The sequence below is a fragment of the Rhopilema esculentum genome, chromosome 6 (genome assembly GCF_057945365.1).
Source record: "Rhopilema esculentum isolate cy_ngs chromosome 6, ASM5794536v1, whole genome shotgun sequence".
NCBI classification, from domain to species: Eukaryota; Metazoa; Cnidaria; class Scyphozoa; order Rhizostomeae; family Rhizostomatidae; genus Rhopilema; species Rhopilema esculentum.
This window is the reverse complement of record NC_142820.1, coordinates 4120798-4140322: the sequence shown is the minus strand read 5'-3', so window position 1 is coordinate 4140322 and position 19525 is coordinate 4120798. Positions and strand designations below refer to the sequence as shown.

The following is a 19525-nucleotide window of genomic DNA, read 5'->3' as shown; positions in this document are numbered from 1 at the left end:
CTCCATTCCAGTGACTGCATCAAACACAAGTTTCAGGCCAGGGTGGCATGGCCTCACCACTTTTTGTGAAATAATATTTTGAAGCCAGCTCAAATTATTTTAGATAGATAAATCTGTAGATTACAACTAATAAATTGAACCAAAGTCCATACTTAAAACAGAATCAGCAAAATTTTTTCCACGATTGGGGCTAGATAGGGTACTGCTGGCCCCTCCAGTTAAGGGTCAGTGGCGCGGGTCCTGGCAAAAGGGGAATTACTTTTCCCAACTGGTGTTCTTTTTTGGAGATCAATATCGACCGGTTCCCATAACCTCGTGATCATGAGGTGTGCAGAAGAGACTTCTGTAATCTCAAGAGCCTGTGTTCTGATTGGATGAAAAATTTAGGCCAGGTGGCTCGCGCCAAATTCATTTATTCAAACGGTTTTATGTTACAGGTTGGAGACATCTAGAGATAGACTGATGTTCTAGTCGCTTTGGAAACGTTAATGATAAATATAACTTGGTTTTTTTATTTTATGAATAAGTTGTTTCAATAACATGCCTGGTTCTTGGGATGCTGGGACAATGGTCACGGTGCTACCACCTGAAATAGAGCAAAATTTCGAGGACAAGAACAAGAAGTTGGGTGAAGGTAATAACGAAAATACATTCCACTTGCGAACAACTGCAATTAAAACAGTATTTGACATGAGTGTTGATGAATGTAAATGTATTCTGAAAAGCTTGTAATTGCACATCAGCATAAAAGTAACAGCAAAATATGCCTTTTATCGTTTTTCTGCTCAGTCAATATAATACGCAACATAACAATAATAAACAACTGCAACATAAGTTATGCATAATACATAAATATATACGCAGTATTATTGATTATGAATCGCTAGAAAAAACTTGTCAACGCAGGCTTCTGATCTTGCAGTGGGGTGGTGAATGCTACTTGAATAGGTACATCAGGATCAGGTTTTTTGTCAACAAAATGTTATCATGTCTCAAGCTTGCCACCAAAAAAAGTTAGCTTTACTAAAAGAATTGTACAATTCTTTTAGTAAAGCTAACTTTTTTTGTAAGTATGCAAGTATTTAAATTCCACACTGACCTTTTTTGATCTTATGCAAAAATGGCAAGGTTTTTATTCTTGACTGTTTTTGATTTCTTACATGAACAATCTCTTTTTAGGTGGCTTTGCAAAGGTTTCATTAGCAGAGCATATACCTACTGGAGAAAAGGTATTCATGAACATGGATAGAATCCCTCCAATATGCCCCTTTTAAGTCTATTTTAGTATAAAGGTTATTTTATTTCCAAACTGGAAACTTTGTTGCATGATTGCAATATAGTGCCTGCACTCACACATTTTCCATCCACACACTTTTGCATATTGGCCATGCTAAATGCCTAGTTAATAACAGTTTTCATTTCTAACTCTGTAAATTTCTAAATGTATGTGATTTCAGGCAGTATCAAAATATTTTACCAGGTGTATTCTTTTTATTACAAAAATCCATCTCAGTTCAAAAGCTTTAGCTTCAAGTTTCAGTTTTTAAATTTCTAAAGCAAATTTGCAAACAATTCACTAAAATTAAGTACATATGATGCTAAAATGAATTAATCAAAGGCTATAGTAGTACAGACAAAATAAATAAAAGACATTACAAAATTTTAGTTAGGATATTATTTACATTTTTGTAAAGTTCTTTAAAACAAAAGATTTGAAAATTTTTGGTTTCAAGTTTTTTTGTTTCCAATTAGTATACTACCACTTTCTCAATGTAAGTGAATTCAAGATTGTTTATTGATTATCATGTGAAAACACCCCCTCAAAAATTCTAAGATTCAAAACATTGTGCCTAGCTTTATTGTCTATTTTTCATTATTATCAACCTTATTGTTTGTATGTAAAGATATATTCAAACAATTTGACTTAGAAAATGGTGAGAATTCCTGGATTCTATAACATCACAACTTTTCTAATATATATACTAGAAAAGCTTGCTTGCTAAAAGAAATAAATGGTAAAAATTGCTTCATCTATTATCTACTGTAAAATCTGATTGGTTACTGTGAGATTGCTAGGAGTTGTGGCATGCGGTCAGGAAGGGACAACAGCCTCCCCCAATGCTTAAGAAAGCAAATTCTGTCTGACATTGATAAACTCAAAGCCATATTGCAATTATTCAAATCAGACCTTGCACGGAGAGGCACTCAAACTTGATCAAGCACCTCTGGACACGCCTAGAAAGTTCTAGGAGCTTGATTGATCAAGCCATTAGCATGTTTATGCTGTCTAAAAACTAAATGCAAAAACTAAATTTAGTTATTGATGATATTTGATGATGCTCAATCGAGCGTCTAGAAAGTTGAAGGTGCTCAGTTTGTCAAAAGCTTCAGCTTTTTGTTCATCACAAGGCCTGAAACCAGCCATCTAACAATCATTCCTTGCACTTTCTAGACTATTTATAATAGAACGTCTGTTTGAAATTCCTGAAAATTAAGGACTATTTTGCCAAATATTAATGATGGGCTGGTTTCCTATTGTATGCTATATTTAGTGACAAATGTTTTGCTTTCCTGCAGTACATCATCAGAGTTTGCATAAAATTTTAGCATGGTAATTTATGTGACATTTATGTTTATACTTTCTTGTGGCTGACAAATCATTATTTCTTGTGGGTGACAAATCTATCAGATCCTTCTTTAAAAACTTTTAACCATCATCACCGATCTGGCAGTCTGGAAGACACCATTGAAAACTGAGGGACTCTCTGCAAAATCTTAACATGCCCTTCTAAGTGGAAGGTCTATCTTTAGTAGAGTTGCCCTTCCTTTTCCCCTATATCTTCTTTTATTCAAAGTATTTTGGTTTCTGTATTGACAATTCGATTTTTACAGTTAGTAGTAAATAAAATTGTTACATGTCCCACAGAGCCCACCTTACGTTATCTTCATATCAACAAAGTAACACCACATTCAAGATAAATATGTATTGTATTTAAAGTGAGGGCAAAAACATGCATTAGCTATAACACTCTGCCTGGATTTTTTATATGTAGTTAGTTTTTTGTTATTTGTATTAAGTATTTTATTAGTTGTTAAACCAGTCAAAATATTGTTCAACCTAAGTATTTGAAAAATGTTGTTTTCCAATCAATTACAGTTTTGTACCTGCATCTTGATGTATTTATCATGTTTTAGGTTGCAATTAAAGTAATGAGTAAAGCCCACCTTAGAAAGATGGTAGGTGATCAAGGATGGTTTTTTATATGCTTTATGGTGCCATCTGAAGGAAGGTATAAGAACTTTGATAAGGAATAAAACAGTTTGTCAATTGAAAGTTGCCTTGCAATTCTTGTGTTGCCAAATGCTTCAGTTGTTACTTTGTCCTGCAAGAGATACCACCTTAACCATAATTCTATCTATAAAAACTTGATTCTTTGTATGTACTCTGATTTAAAGAATGATATCTCTAGTGTTTTACTTAATAGGAATCCTTTTATGTGTTGTTTTGGTTTGTGCCATCAATTTGTTTTGCATTTGTGCCAGAATTTTTGCTGTCTTAACATCTTTGTTGTAAGGACACTTAAGTATTACACTGTGCTCAAACAAATTGAAGCTAATATTTCAGAAATCCTCTTAAAAATGGTTTGATTGTGGTCCTGTTTAGGGAGATCTTCATCGTGCATATAGAGAAATAAACGCAATGAAAAAGCTGAGTCACCAGCATATATCCCAGTTATATCAAGTTGTGGAGACAGAAGAAGATATTTTCATGGTGATGGAGGTATGCATTGCAACATTGTTCAGCTTTATACTTTCTTAAGAAACCACAGCCCATCCCTCCCCGGCTACTAGAAGGATGTGAAGTACATCTCATATATGTGCATTTAACACATCCATTGAATGCTTGTGCTTACCCAAATGTTGGGTTTTATAAGACACATACTGAGGGGTACATTTGTGTATTAGCAATCAATTTTATAAATTTATTTGTTCGAATTTTTGACATGAATATTAATTTAAAGTGAATTATGTCAGCCTGTTTTCAGAAGATGTGCTGTGTACCTCATTCTTCAGGTGCTAATGCTTTTAACACACCCATTGGATGCTTGTGCTTACCCAACAAATGTATGGGTTGTATGAGACACTTTATGCTGAGGGGTACATTTGTGTATTAGCAATCAATTTTCATTTTCTTATCATTGGTATATCTTTCATTCTTGTGAGTCTTGAAGCTATCATGCTTAATTCAAAGCAAACAATATATTTTATTCCAGTATGTTTTGAAGCTTTCATGCTTAATACAATTCTGCACAACCTGATTTGTTCTAAGTAAGATAAAAAGCACAGCCAAGACAAATAAACTGTTTTCTTTATTTTTTCCAGTACCTTCCTGGCGGAGAGTTGTTTGACTATATAGTAACAAAGGAGAAACTTACAGTAAGTATCAGGTTGTGGCTTTGTGGCGCTATGTACTTTGTACTAGAAATAGTCTGCGGGCGTTCTGCAGCTCTAAAGCGTGAAAGGGAGACGCTTGCTAAAGTGAATTGTCTTGTTAAAAGACGAGCCGTCGAATCAGATTGTAAAACGAATGCCCCATTGTATGGCCAAGTTGCTTTTTGATGTATTTGCTGTAGATTGCCGTTTTTATAACATTTAAAATAAGGCTTAACTTGATTTTGCAAGGCACCTGTCGAAGGCTTCATTAACTTGTTATGAACAGCATGGGAAATGGCAAAGTACATGACGCGATACTTGGTGAAGCTTCGCTGAGAAATAATCATCAAGTCTTGTATTATGATACCCTTTAAGGGGTTGGTACAAACCCACCACCCTGATCGTGAGGATGCGCCTGACTCTTATTCGTACTTGTACAATTCGAAAGAAAATTGAAGGTCCATGAATGAATGTTTTCGAAGTTCAAAAAATTAATAGTTTATTTTCTGTGAATCGATAGTTTTTATTTCTTGTTGATTCGTTCAAAGATTCTCCCATGCCCCTCCTCGTTGCACTATACCTGAGAATAGACAATCCTTGATTCGCACATGCGTTCATTTGACAAATGTTTTACGTCTGTTCAGCCAAACGACCAAATGAACTATGCGGCTCAAAATATTTTGTTCACCAAACGTTTTTGACCTCGATCAAACCATTCACTGAACAATGTTGACTTAGCAAACAAGGTCAGCCTATGAACCAGATTTTTCACTGAACCTCAACCCTTCAACGTTCTATTTTATTCAGTGAAATTCTCAGTAAACACTTCAACCTATGGCCTCATTCTGGAAATTTCTCCAAATTTCATTGTATGACTTTTAAGCTCGGATTTGGTTTTACTTCCATAATTTTAGGCCGGATACAATTTTTCATATTGCTTGTTCTTGTATTTTAGATTTTACGGAGAAATGAAGCTTGAAAACTTGTAAAGGATTTGACCGCAAAAATAGTTCCTTATTCGCCAATCACGGTCAAATTCATTATAAAAATTTTATTTCATGTCGTCATCAAATCAATATCGTGAGCAATATGATAATGAAAACTTACAATAAGACTAAAATCATTGCTCTCAATCTGAATCTGAGGTCAAAAATTTTGTACAAAAGAATTTGAAGAATTTTTTCATAGGAGGCTGTAGGTTGAATTGCTGTATTGAATTAGAGACCACGGCCAAGAAGTAACATACCTCCGATTTCATTCTTTTTCATTCGGCTGATTTTTTATTAAGTGTCGTGCTTTGACTGGATTTCTTTTTCAACATGCGTCTTTGATGTGCTTTCGTTTTGTAGGAATCTGAAGCACGAAGATTTTTCAGACAAATCATTGCCGCTGTAGCGTTCATGCACGAGAAGGGTCTTGCACATAGAGACCTGAAACCTGTAAGTAAAGCTAATTGTATATAAGAATGATGGAGAAATCTATCAACAGGAGTGGCGCCAGCCCAAAAATAATGGGATGGACAATGAAAGGGAGGAGCTGATTAAGGGGTGCAACTTTTTTATCTTTACAGCTTAAAAATTTTTGGGTACATGTTTTAATGTTAATTATTGCCAAAAACCTTTAACGAAAAAAGAAAGGCAAAGACCACATTCTAAAAACCAAATTTTTAGCAGGATAACGCTGTGTTTTGTAGATCATCTTCATTTAGTTTCTCACTATTTACGGAACTGATGATCCAACACACCATACTCTATGTCAGCTAAGATATGAAAAGAACCTTAACTGACCATCAAAATGAAAAAAGATCCGATCCCAGAGTAGAAATCCTACATCCCCTCCCTTATGTTTCTAGTCCAGTTTTGGAAAAAATTGAAAATCGATCTTTAAAAAACTTGGGTGGACATGTCCACCCCGTGGCGCCGCCCCTACCTATCAAGGAACTCTAAGATAGAAATCATCCGTAGATTAAATACAAATAATATTAGCTAATATCTATAGGCCAAAAACTTTGAAATTCTCCTTAGAACATTTTGATATTCTTAAAATGTCCGACAACTTGTATTCAACTGTAAAAAAGGGCGCAAAACTCGTTTCGAGTAATGTCAGAGCAGGAAACGCACTCACCAAGAGAGATGTATATCCGATATAGTTAAATGCGTTATTTTGAAGCTAGAATCGATACGGTATTAGTGTTTTCACTCCTTCCTATCACACGCAAAAGTAATTAGCAACTTTAATTGATGTACATTTGCTTTTATATGATTTTCCCCAAAAAGCTTTGAAATGTTAGTGCTCTTCCTCAAAGTAAGCAAAGTTGTCTGATCAGGATTACCGTCACCCTCTTTTTGTTGTGTTAAACTCTTTTTTCCAGTACCAGTAAATTGAATTTCAGGCTGGCTGTTCCTAATTTTTCAAAAATTTGAGGCTGGATTGCTGTTAATTGGATAAATTATTAGGGTGTAAACCGTGCAGTTGCTAGCTAATGTACTCAAGGGGAACGCTCAAACCCAATTTGCCAACAAAGTGAATTAGACGTCCTCTATTTGCCGACAGGTTTGAAATGTCACAGACAAAGCACCCCCAGATGGCAGAAAACTCCTCGTTTTAGAGATGGAATTTGCACAACTTTGTTCAAAATTACATCTTACAGTACCTCAGCCTCAGCTTGTTCTTAATTTGTACGTAACTTCTGACCAATTTTGAGGCTTGTGATTTAAAAAATTGTTCTTATTAATAGCCAGTGTACTTGGTTTGTAGAATTGAGCAACATTTGTTTGTCAGAGAGAAAGAGAAAAACATAAAAATTGTTTCTTTACTCCTCTTCCTGCTATTAAGCCGAGGCTGTTTTAATTCTTCCTGCTCTACAATTTTAGTTAGCATGGACAAAGTGGATGGGTGATCACAGGAAAGGTGCTATATGAAAATCTCACGAATTTCCCTATAGCAAAAAGACCATTTTGCATTCTCTCCAACGCCCTCCTACAAACCGAAATCATATCATGCGCTTCTATGAGTGTCAATGAAGGGCATAACTTCTCCCTGGAATGGAGTGAAAAGTTTGCTTTTTTCAAAGAAACTTTGTTCAAAAGATAAAAGGAAAATTTTAGGAAGGCAAATAGGAATAGGACAAAATTTCATCCAGATGTGTTTACTGAACTCTGTGTCAGCCTTTCCACCTTCATAGATCCATAATTTTGTAGAAAATTATCAAGACAACAGTGTTCTTAAAACTCAATTTATAACTTCTCTTTGTTTCGATAGGAAAATATGCTGCTTGATGAAAGTAACGTAAGTGATTTATTATCTGTTTATAGCCATTTCGTGTTTTGTGAATCATTTACTGTTTCCATAATGAGCAAATCATGATCATCATTATTATTATTGTCATTAACACCTCCCTATATTATGATTATTATGTTCCTTATCAGTGATAAAATTATTTTCAAAATCTCAATATCATTTCTCTTTGAATTCCTTTTCCATATTGCGAGCAAATATCATCACCCCTTCATAAAATAGTTAATATAGAATATCCCCAACCTTAAAACTTGCTAAAGAGTGTCTCTGGTAACACATCACTCACCTTTAAAGAGAGCTTCAGTGTCTGACTCCTCTCCCTGTCATGTAAAAAAAAGAAAGAAAAATAATGCCTCCCTCGCTTAGTTTTCTTCATTCTCCCCCTTCTGTTTTCCAAGTACCTTTTTCATTGCGGGAGAATACAGCAAAATTGTGTCGTACTAGATAACCCCTTTGTCTTATTAAAATCTTTTGCCTTTCGTGTTTAAGATTCATAGAAGGGTAATAAGGGATTTATTTCGATCGCTTTTCGAAAATTTGTCAATTGAGATTGCAAACCATATTTAAACCATTTCCGTGAGATATTTGTGAGATATTGAGTCCTTGTAACTAACTTTTACGACACAACATGTTAAAATCTATGTATACAAATGGTTTATCTTTTAGAATGTGAAACTCATCGACTTTGGACTAGCTTCTGACCCAGATGCTGGCCTTGTGATGCCGTTAGCGACTTGCTGTGGCTCGCCAGCTTACGCTGCACCTGGTAAATATTAACGTTTTAGCAGCGTTTGTCTAATGCTCTCCCTGAAGCCAGAAACAATCTTCATTATTTAGTATTCTATGCCTGCTCTACAACGGTGTTTCTTGGAAGAATGCTTCGGAAATTTAACGTGTCTTACAGACAAAACCACACAGTTAAAAATGTTTTGATATATCTTTACTATTATATCGTTCTACCCACCTGTAAAGTTAAAAATCGACCTTGTTTTCACTCCTTACTATTACATCCCCCCTTTTCCCTCTGTAGCGTCTAATAGAGGAATAAAAGGGGGGACGATATTTTATCTAGCTGAAATAAACTAAATAAGCTAAAGCTATATTTGAAGGGTGCATGAACATAAACGTCTGAAGAGATAACAAAATATATGCATTCTAATACTTAGATTGCAATTTGCGATTCTAGTTCTGCTGAGAAGAATGTCTTGAAATTGCAGTGATATCAAGATCTCGTTTCTGTAAAGTCTATGTAACAGAGGAATACCTTAAACGCTTTGGTTGAAAATTTAAAGAACAAAAGAATAAAAAGATTGATTTCATGACGCTTGAGATAAAAAGTAACTTCTTGTTAAACTGAAACAGGTTCTTTATTATTGGGTGTAACGTCTTAGGAAAACGCCATGAATATTCCTATTTCTGGTTTTTTATATGCGGGAATTTACTGTGTTAATTTATAATACAACCAGCATATGGGAATAGATTTCGAAATAGCAGAATCCAGATTTGGTTGAATTTAGCAGAAAGAGCCAAATAATGGATGTTAATAGCAAAACTTATTTAAACTGTTTCCATTGCTGTTTTAAACTTGAAAAATATTTATACTTTAAAATTCATACAGCCCATATATCTTTTAGATAAAGGTTTGCATTTAATGGTGGTTATTCAAAGCATGAAGTTAATTTTGCTTGTTAATCTATATTTTTAGAGCTTATTTCTGGTAGAGAATACCTTGGCAATGCGGTATGTATCTTTCAGGCATCCTTTTCGTAGAGGTTTCTCTAGGAGTTTGTTCCCATGCGCTGAACTACGATTGGCAATAGGCCTGACAGTTTGTTTACATAGGTTAAAGACGTATGATGCCTGAAAAAACTCAAGACAGACAAATCGGCTAAGAAAAGGCGTCTCTTTTTTTATTTCCTTTTAAAAGCATTTTTCTATTTCTGTTCTTACAGACAACCTTCATACTTAGATTTGCCATCGCATTTCTTTTTCAGGCTGATGTTTGGAGCCTTGGGGTTGTTCTGTATGGTTTGCTTTGTGGTTATTTGCCCTTTGATGTCGACCATGAAGACGAAACATATTTACTATACCAAAAAATCAAGGTGGGTTCTTGCCTCAAGGTGGGTTCTTGCCTCAAGGTGGGTTCTTGCCTCAAGGTGGGTTCTTGCCTCAAGGTGGGTTCTTGCTTCAAGGTGGGTTCTTGCCTCAAGGTGGGTTCTTGCCTCAAGGTGGGTTCTTGCCTCAAGGTGGGTTCTTGCCTCAAGGTGGGTTCTTGCCTCAAGGTGGGTTCTTGCCTCAAGGTGGGTTCTTGCCTCAAGGTGGGTTCTTGCCTCAAGGTGGGTTCTTGCCTCAAGGTGGGTTCTTGCCTCAAGGTGGGTTCTTGCTTCAAGGTGGGTTCTTGCCTCAAGGTGGGTTCTTGCCTCAAGGTGGGTTCTTGCCTCAAGGTGGGTTCTTGCCTCAAGGTGGGTTCTTGCTTCAAGGTGGGTTCTTGCCTCAAGGTGGGTTCTTGCCTCAAGGTGGGTTCTTGCCTCAAACATATCATGCGCAAACAAATCAAAATCTTTAGAAGCTGTTTAATTGAGAGAAACTGGCTCCATTTGGTACCGATTCTGGTCCAGTGATGACTAAAATAAACTTGATGAGCGTTTTGATTACCATATTCTAGGGTTTAAAAACAATGATATGTAAGTAAATTGTACAAGAAAAAAATTTCTTTAAATAAAGAAATTTTTCCTTGTACAATTTACTTACATATCATTGTTTTTATTGCATTATATTGTACCGCACGCAATCTGGTATATTTATATTCTATTTATATTCTAGGGTATATTTAAAATCAAGAAAATTGGAAGAAAAAGTGTTTAACAATCAATAAAAATAGTTTCCGTTGTCCTGCAGGATCATGAAACCTCAAAAAAGTGTGCACTGAGGCGAATTTTAACCTTGATATGTCACTAGCTCCATTTGAGACTGATAAAGAACGTTTTCACAAGAGAAAACTTGTTCTGAACATAGCCAGACAGAAGCTGGCTCTAGAGTGAAGCTTCCTCCGCAGACATAACTGGTTATGTTTAGAGCCAGGACTAGAAGTGCCCGTGTAATCGCCATCCCGTTTGAGCGAAACTGGCTTCTTTCGGAATTATTAGATTAGTTAATCTAAAAGTGATCATAAAATGCTCTCAGCAAACCACATTTGCGCGACCCCATGGCACAAGGGAGTTAATATTCACAAATTTAGAAATATATGGCCAAAGAGGGTTAAAAGTAAAGGACAAGATCGTACTCGCACTAGCGAAAGTAAAGAAGTACGATCATCAATATCGCTAAGCAAAAAAAGTGAAAAATTTTCTCCATGACCTTAATTTCTGCTCAAATATTTCCTGTGATCAGAACCTTATTGGATGATAAAGAATTCTACTTTTAATGTTTTCCATCGTCGTTTATTGAGATTCCAATGTTTATATTGCTTTCTAAGCTTTTTTCTGTTCTTTTAAATCTGTAGAGTGGCGAATATGATGTTCCAGATTGGTTATCGGAAGGTTAGGATCAAATTACAGAACTCAGTTCATCCAGCTTCTATTTATCAGTTAACATACATTTGAGCATTTATTAACATAATTAATGTCATGGCGAATCCATTTATAAACTGTCTTTTATCACAAGGGGAGCATCTCAAACAACATATAGTCAAAAGCCTCAAGTGACTAATTATTAAACAGGCTAATTGCACGATTAGATTATTTTTTGTATTATATATCACTGCTATATAAAAGACCTATTTACATACCCTGAAATTGAAACTGAACCCTCCTGGCTAAAAGATTCCATATCGTGTAGTTTAAGGGGGGAGCTCCTGTTACTCAGAGTTGACTTACTGCATTTATTTTTTAGGCATGAAACACCAGGTACAGTCCTGTCTAACGTATGCTCCATGTTTTAAAGTTTATTGAACTGATGTTACATAAGAACCATGAGGTTTAGTGTAGAAAGCATTAACATTTGATGAATATTGGTGAGGTCTAAAACTTTTATTTACAGAAAGTGTCAGAATTTTATCAAGGCTTCTTGAGACTGATCCTGAAAGGAGAATCACCATTACTGAATTGTTGACCGATGAATGGGTTCGCGAGGGTTATGGTGCCAATGTGCAGTGGCAATCCGTTGTGAAAAAGGAGAAGCCCGAACCGGGCATCGTTGAAGAATTGGCCGAGTTCTACGGTCTTTCCAAGCACGAAATGGAAAGGCAAATCAAGCAATACAAATATGACCATTTGACGGCGCATTATTTTCTGCTACTGAAACTGCGAAGAAATACTCCTCGTCCGAAAAAGTCAACTCAACATACGGAAAGGTGATTAGGACAAAGATTTTTCGGAATTATTATATTTATTCATATTTATTAAACCCCCCCTCCCCTCTTACCAAAGTATTGCACCACCTCGAGGGAGGGGAATGGTGCATGAATGATCGAAAGTCATTGTTTTGCAAATTAATCATGTTTTTAAGTGGCGAATGGGAATGGGTCAAAAGCAAAGCAACCACCGACCATAAAGCAACCGACTACAATCTAGTTAGGACACTTGTTCAAAGATTTTCCACGTTTTTATAGAATAATCGCTAGGTCTTTTTTAAAACAATTTAAAGTGAAGGGCACAGGCTACAACTATACTCGTGCATAATTGTTATAAAGAAGCAAATTACAATTTTATTTACAGTAAAAATAAGGGTGAGAAACAGTGTTTATTTACATCGAGGCCTAATGTAAATAATCCACGCCTCAAGGGTCACAGTGTGTTTGGTCAATTTGTGTTATTTTGCCTGTGTTTTTTGAACAGCTGTGACTAAAGTTATCACCGTTTGATGAAACCTTATTCTTCAAATATTTATCTAAACAGAGATATTTGTGAAGGACACAATCTGACTTTGAATAGTCATATACCGTGAACTAGATTCTGCAAAGGTATTTGGACAACAGAAAGAAATATTTGCCCTAAAACGTTATAAGTCAAATTCAACAAGTTTTATCAAAAGTTAAATTAATAAGGATATTAGCTATCGTATTCTTCCCACTTGCAACAGCTTTAGTTACAATTAAGAACCGTGTTTCGCAATAAATTCAAAAAGCTTTGACAGCATGTTTGTTGGGCTATTTTAGTAACATATTACTACAAAAGGTTTAGAAAAGAAGCAGAAGAGAAACTCTGGGTTAATGTGAGGGACTTTAAAAGTAACAGATATACAGATGAATATTTTTCTTTCTCTGAAATAGGCTCGAACCAAAACCAGAAAAACTGATTTTTTTGTGATAAGCAACAGTAGAACTTTCTTGCTAGCGTTAATTGTATCCAGCATGATTCTGTTCATTATAGATCTGCTTAAAATGGCTACTCTTTAAACATCTTAACCTTCTGCAACTTTACATTTCAGCATAAAATCGTATGCATGTCGCTTATGCTTCATTAAAAATTGACTTATGTATCTCAGCATCGACTGAGTTTGGCTGAATGGTGAATAATAAAGTTTGCATGAAGAATCTTGACCTATCCTTTTTTTTAATTTCTTATAGCGTTTTTAAAGTTTCAGTGACACAAATTTCCTGAATGTTTATCGTATTGCTGCGTTTGCTTACTTGCTATTATATTGAATTGATTTGCCTTTTAGTGACAGTTTAAACCTAACTCAAGGCGATTCTAGAGAAGTTGAAGAGGTGTGATGATTTTTAGTTATATATATACTTTTCTAATACATATTTGTTAGTGTCTATTTTCTTCATTATTTCGTCAATCAAACTTACAGAAGCAGAGTATTTTAGAAAAATAGAAAAAAGGTGAATATCAAGAAAGAAGAAGAACCCTATTTTTGGTTGGAGTTAACAATAGGCTCTATGGTGCATTGTCATTGAGAAAACGTCCTTATTATTCTTAGTTATCGATTGGATATCATCCAGGATACGTAATAATAGGTCTATTGTCAAACCAACCAACCAACAAACTAATCAAACCAACCAATGACAATAGTCAGATCAATGGGAATATAAATGGTCATCAAAATGCATCGGGGCGCAGTGCCTTTAATGTTTCTGTCTGTGGACTTCCCATTATTATCTCAGGGCTATGAATCTGGTTTTTGTGAAAGAAGTTGCAATTATCATATCCATTTAAATTTTTGCTGTTTGTGAATTGTGTTTTGGTCGGCATGTTGCAAATATTATGCATTTAGTTTTATCATATTCTAGTAGCTTCTCATTGCACTAGTCATCAATGCAAAGATATAATCTTTTAACACATTGTTTTGTTTACGATCGCGTTAAATTTTCTCTAGGAAGTCTTTGGCAAATGGTTTCTGCCAAATGCAGATTCTAAAAGGGAAAGGGCCATGACATATTGTGGCAGTGAAAATGATCTAGGTAAAACTTCAGAGTTTTGTTTGAAAATTTCATTCGCCGGTTGTTTTTCTTTTCAAAGTATCCTCGTTTTTATAAGACAGTTATGCCAGAATAATAAGGTAGGAAGGGCAGTTTTCCCCTTTAAAGAGGAAGGGGCAGTCAAAAAGGGGGTGAGAGGGAGCTTTTCTCTTAAGATGAAAAGACTCTGTGGAGTAAGGTAAGCTTACCTAAATTTTTTGGTGTGATATTTACTCTGATGTGATTGTTTTACACCCATTCCTTCCTGCGTGTCAGCGGTGATATAGGAAAGCCATCATAAATGATTTGTAGAGGAGGCAATAGGAGAGCTAATCTTTGAGAGCGGTACAGCTTTCCTATCACGCTTGGAGGCTTGTACACTAATTTAGGCCGTGAATCCATACATTCTTTATCCGCACATTTTCTTTGTGGATTCATTAAAACATATGTTGGTGTTGAGAGTGCCTTGGAGCTATCCAATCGCTCCTCGGATTGGAATTGAAATTTGCAGCTCTTTTTATAATTGGTAAGCGGCAAAAGAGATCTTTCGCAATCCAGATTTCATGTCTTCCGTAGAAAACAAATTCATTGATGATGAAGGGTCAATGCCTTCGCCACTACGAGAATCAAAAGAGTGAGTATTTTCATTTAAATTTTTATCGAATGACTTGTTGAGATGATGGATCGAAAGTAAATGAACATGCATGGATAGAGGGAGAGAAAGGCTGCAAGATAGGAAAGCGAGGTTAAAAAGGAAGTTGATTATTTATACTTGTGCAAAAATTTTCAAAGCCCCACTTTCAAAGGATCAAATTATTATTTAGGATATACACCGAAATATAAGACCAGGATAAATCATATCTTGAGTTATTAAAGCAATGGATAAAAATGCTTAGAATTGTCAATTTTTTAAACTTGCAAACCTAAGCCAAATTAAGGGTGTAACGAAAGGGTATCAAGAAAGATGTGTTTAATAACAAAGTTCGATATTTAACAAGATGAAGAAATCATCATTAATGGCAAAATTAAAAGATGTGTAGGAAAATTTTAGTAGCGACTTCTGTCACTATAGAGAGTCGCATAGGCACAGTCCAATAATCGTTTATATGTTGTATGACATTATTGTCTCATCCTATTATTTCATGCCATCTCTACCCTTGTGACATTATTCTGTGTAATCTCAGAATTTTTTTTCCTACAATTGTATTTTTTTCCGTATCATTAAATTCCTTGTGATTAATTTTTTCATAGCTAGGTAGAAACAAAGAGATCGATTGCATTGGGTGTGGGAAATTTTTTGCATCATGAGCAATACCCCCTTCCAACGGATGGCCATTTTAACATTCTGTATATTGTTGTTTGATCGTATATTTTGATGTTAGCTTTTTTGTTAGTTACAATGCATTAGTAATTTTTGCTGTTGTATCTGTTCCTAACAGCAAGTCAAGCTCGGTTTTTGAAGGATTCTGCATGGTTGGTGTTTGCACTCCGGCGAGACACAGAAAATTCTCCATTATACCAAAAACTCCTCTATCAGCCGGCCTTGCTACCCCAAAATTTGCTAAAAAGGTAAAGAGACTTTAAAACGTTTGCTATAGAGTTCTAAAGTGATGACGTCACAAAAATCTATTTTTGGAATTTTTGAATTTTGACTCCATAACCTGAAAGATCATCATGAAATACCTCTAAATGTGCAAAATCAGGCAAGTGTATTACGAAATGGCAGAGATATGACCACATGTTTACTGGTTCTCTCCCCATCAAACCTCTGTATTTTGGTCTCTGTTCATAACTTTATGAACAGAGCCAAAATAACAGTGATTCGTTAGCAAACTTCAAATCTTTCATTAGCGATATCTCAACCGATTTTAGACATATCTGGTCAATTTTGCATATTTGGAAGTATTTCATAGCGATCTTTTACGCTATGTGGTTAAAATCCAAAAATTCTGAAAATAGGTTTTTGATGACGTCACACTTTAGAACTCTATTATTGAAATTTAGTGGCCAGTGGAGGAAAAATTAGTTAATAGCGATACCTTATATTAAATTGTTCAGATGGTCTGTCGTTCACATTAAAAGCAATTTGAAAAAGTAACCAAGTTATCCTCTCTAGACCTTTCTATAAATTAATAAGTTTTAAGCAGAAACATTTCATGCTTTGAGATTTTATATTTTCCTGCACTTCAAAGAGACAGGTTCAAGCTGTTATTCTTTTTTGAAAGTCTGTTTACATTGATTTCAATTAATTTTCTTCATGGGGCTGATTTTGTCATATTTTCAGTTGAAAGAGAAGGTTGTGCATCTTATGACACCCAGAAAAGGGAATACTGCTCTAGATGAACCAAGAAAAGTTAAGGTAATTGTATTTTAAGATTCAAAATAAATTCTATGCGCTGTTATTTTCATATGATATCAATTGTTTCATCACGCAGGAAAACAGACTGAAAGTAAATAGTCGTTTTCATATAATATGAATCCAATGGAAAGAATGACGAAACGCTTTTCAACTGTGGCGGTGATACCCAGGCATACCTTAGACGTGGGACGTCTAACTAAATTTATCGGTTGGACCATAAACAAAACCTAATATCACAGGTTGGCCAGATGGAAAATATATCAGTAAATTTTGTAGTAAACAGTAAATGGATTACATGAAAAACTATATGAAAAGTTACATCAATGATATGTTGTACGAAAAAAACTATCAGTACAAAATGTTATATTTTCTTTGTGCAGAAGGTTTATTCAAATCACCCATTAAACTGGTGGTTGACGCAAAGAATATCTTGTAAATGTTCGTCTTTAAACTTTGAATTGACTTGCTCAGTTCCATACGAGAGATTGTCCTCTTTCAGTTAGAATATGTTTGTTTGCAAAATAATGGGAAAATATGACAAATACTAAGAAAGTATAATTAGTAATGAGAAAGCACTACTGATAACATATTTTAATAATTTTGGCAGGAACGGCACTCCAAGACATAGCGCAGGGGTCAAATTGTTAAAATGTTAATTTTTAACACGGGCAACAGAATATGCCTTCGCAGGCAGTATGCTGGACACTCCTGCCTTAGACCCTAGCCAAAACATTTCATAAATCGTCATAAAGCATTATGCCAGTGTTTCTCTTTCTAGTCAATCCTCCCTTAACTTTGAATTTATTCTTGTATTCTTCTAACCTTTTATAAGTCTAGATTACATATAAGAATCTTACTACAAGATACACTTATCTGCAAAAAAGTAGCCCATTCGAAGGTGCGTTAAGTGAATTATCTGTGATACTGTTCCAAGTTACCCTAATCAACAACGAAAACCGTTTATGTGAAATTCACCGGCATATTGAACAAACTAAATGTAAAGAAAGCTGATCGGTCGTTATGACATTATGAACTGTGAAGTCTGCGGATTTGGTTTCTACACGATAAATATTTCAAGGCTGTTCTGGTAGCAGAGTATTGACATTTTTTATGCTTTAGCGATCAATCAGCTGTGCAACATTATTATTTTCACTGAATCAAATCTCTGATTACAGGCTATATACAAAGTGAATAGTACATCAACGAAAACTGCAACAGAAGTTCGGGATGAGTTAAATCGCGTTCTATCCTACATGAGAAGCCGAGGAAAATTACACAGCATTGATTCTTCAGAAAAGTAAGTAGCACACTCACCTTCAGTTTATAGATTTCTTCATGCATGGTAGGCTTACGCTGAACGCTATCAGAATAAATCCAACAAAGGTTTTAGCATCTGTTTTCTTTATTGGAAAGGCCCATCATGGACATAATCTTTGATTTCGTCTAAAAGGGTTTCTCTCTATCAAATTCCTTCTGCAAGATGAAGTCAACCTCTTTGTACAGTTTCGAAAAAACAATCAAGCAGAAAACGCATTCTCTTTCGTTGATGTTGTTATTCATAGTTTAAGTAGTGAATATGATAAATAAAGTTTTACAGAGCAGGACCGTCCTGTCCTATCCACCCAATAGCATGTACAGCTCTGCCTAGAAGGCATTTATGACAGACCGGTAAACAGTGAGATTCATTGAAGAAGGTTTTATAGTTTAATTCAATTAAGATCTTTATGTGTTTCCTTGGGTTGTAATCGGAGGGCATCTTTAAAACCAGCTTCTGTTGAAGGGCAACCTTCCATAAAAAAGATTAAAAATAAAAATTTGATTATGAAATATAAGATAAAACAAGCCTGAATTTGTTAGGTTTATTTTAGATAGGACTAAACTACCTTTGGAATAAGAGAAGCTGGAAGCAAACCTTATTTTTTGTAGTTTTATTTTCTAAACTAAAGGATCCGCTTTTCCTATTCATTCAATTTAATGCGATTCCAGCTAGTGTGATATTTTTCGTTGTAAAACCTTCCCTAACTGAATCAATATGATACCTTTTTCCATAGCACCACGCATATCAAAATAAATGTATAAGAGACTTTTTTACAAATGTTTACAAAAGACTTTGACCTTCTTGACAGCTATCTCTTCAAGTGCAAGGGTGACGATGAGAGAGGAAACAAGTTGTCGTTTGAGTTGGAGATCTGTTCCGTGCCTGGCTTGGAAAACGTTGTCGGTGGGTAATGAAATTTTCAAAACTTCTAACTCCCGAGATCTATAAAGAAAGGAGAAATTCCTGCGACTGTTTTTTTCAACCCTGCCTTTTTTCTTTTTAAGCTTTTCTTTTTTCATTCCTATCGTTCTTTCACCAAAAAGGTTAATGTCTTGGTAGTAGAAGACAAAGAACCCCATGGTGTTCTGTTAAACGACAACCTACTCAAAGGTCTTTCCAACACCATGAAATTAAACTGCTGACTTTTTGCGTCATTATTTTCCGATTCCGAAAGGTAACAGCTTTCTCCCTGTGTCAAATATCAAGTCTTAATTTGAATCTTCACTTCGAATTTAGGAATTAGAATTGTGTCAGGGGATTTTGCGATTGTTAAGACTGGGGTGATGAAAAGTTGATGTGTTCGTTGTTATAAATAAGTAATTTATTTATATGTTCCCACTTAATGTACAGTACTGATGTTTTTTTACTTTAGCCTAAACAAAGCCATAAAAAGTAGGTGAATACATGTGCCATTTTGCAATGGAGACTTGAGAGTATTAATGCTAGCATTGGTTTGTTTTTCAGGAATCCGCCATAAAAGGTTAAAGGGAGATGCTTGGGCTTATAAAAAGATATGCGATAGCATATTAAACATTGCCAAAATATAAACAATTCGTCATTCCCTAATTTACAATTCATTCGTACCAATTTCGTTGAAATGTTATTTAGATAATTTTGTATAAAGGTTGCGTACTTTGTCCTTTTTTGTTATTAATATTACATTATTAAATGACTGAGAATTCTGTTGAGAATGTGCAGTCTTGCACTCGTGTTG

General features: G+C 35.1%; 1 protein-coding gene across 2 annotated transcripts; it reads left to right on the top strand.

Annotated features, from left to right (window-relative positions):
* The first annotated feature begins 345 nt into the window (after positions 1 to 345).
* On the top strand, positions 346 to 19502 carry LOC135686429 (maternal embryonic leucine zipper kinase). 2 transcript variants are annotated; one of them, XM_065202658.2, is made up of 20 exons: positions 346 to 634; positions 1180 to 1229; positions 3196 to 3237; positions 3665 to 3781; positions 4384 to 4437; positions 5784 to 5873; positions 7696 to 7722; positions 8398 to 8497; positions 9437 to 9471; positions 9726 to 9833; positions 11234 to 11270; positions 11770 to 12082; positions 13393 to 13438; positions 14053 to 14137; positions 14711 to 14768; positions 15574 to 15703; positions 16419 to 16493; positions 17669 to 17790; positions 18620 to 18714; positions 19276 to 19502. In XM_065202658.2, exons 1-20 carry the CDS (start codon positions 541 to 543, stop codon positions 19356 to 19358), a joined length of 1761 nt encoding a protein of 586 aa, XP_065058730.1. In that variant the 5' UTR covers positions 346 to 540; the 3' UTR covers positions 19359 to 19502. The 2 variants fall into 2 exon arrangements, with proteins under 2 accessions (XP_065058730.1, XP_065058731.1); XM_065202659.2 differs by lacking the exons at positions 346 to 634; positions 1180 to 1229 and adding an exon at positions 1241 to 2611.
* Positions 19503 to 19525: the final 23 nt, after the last annotated feature.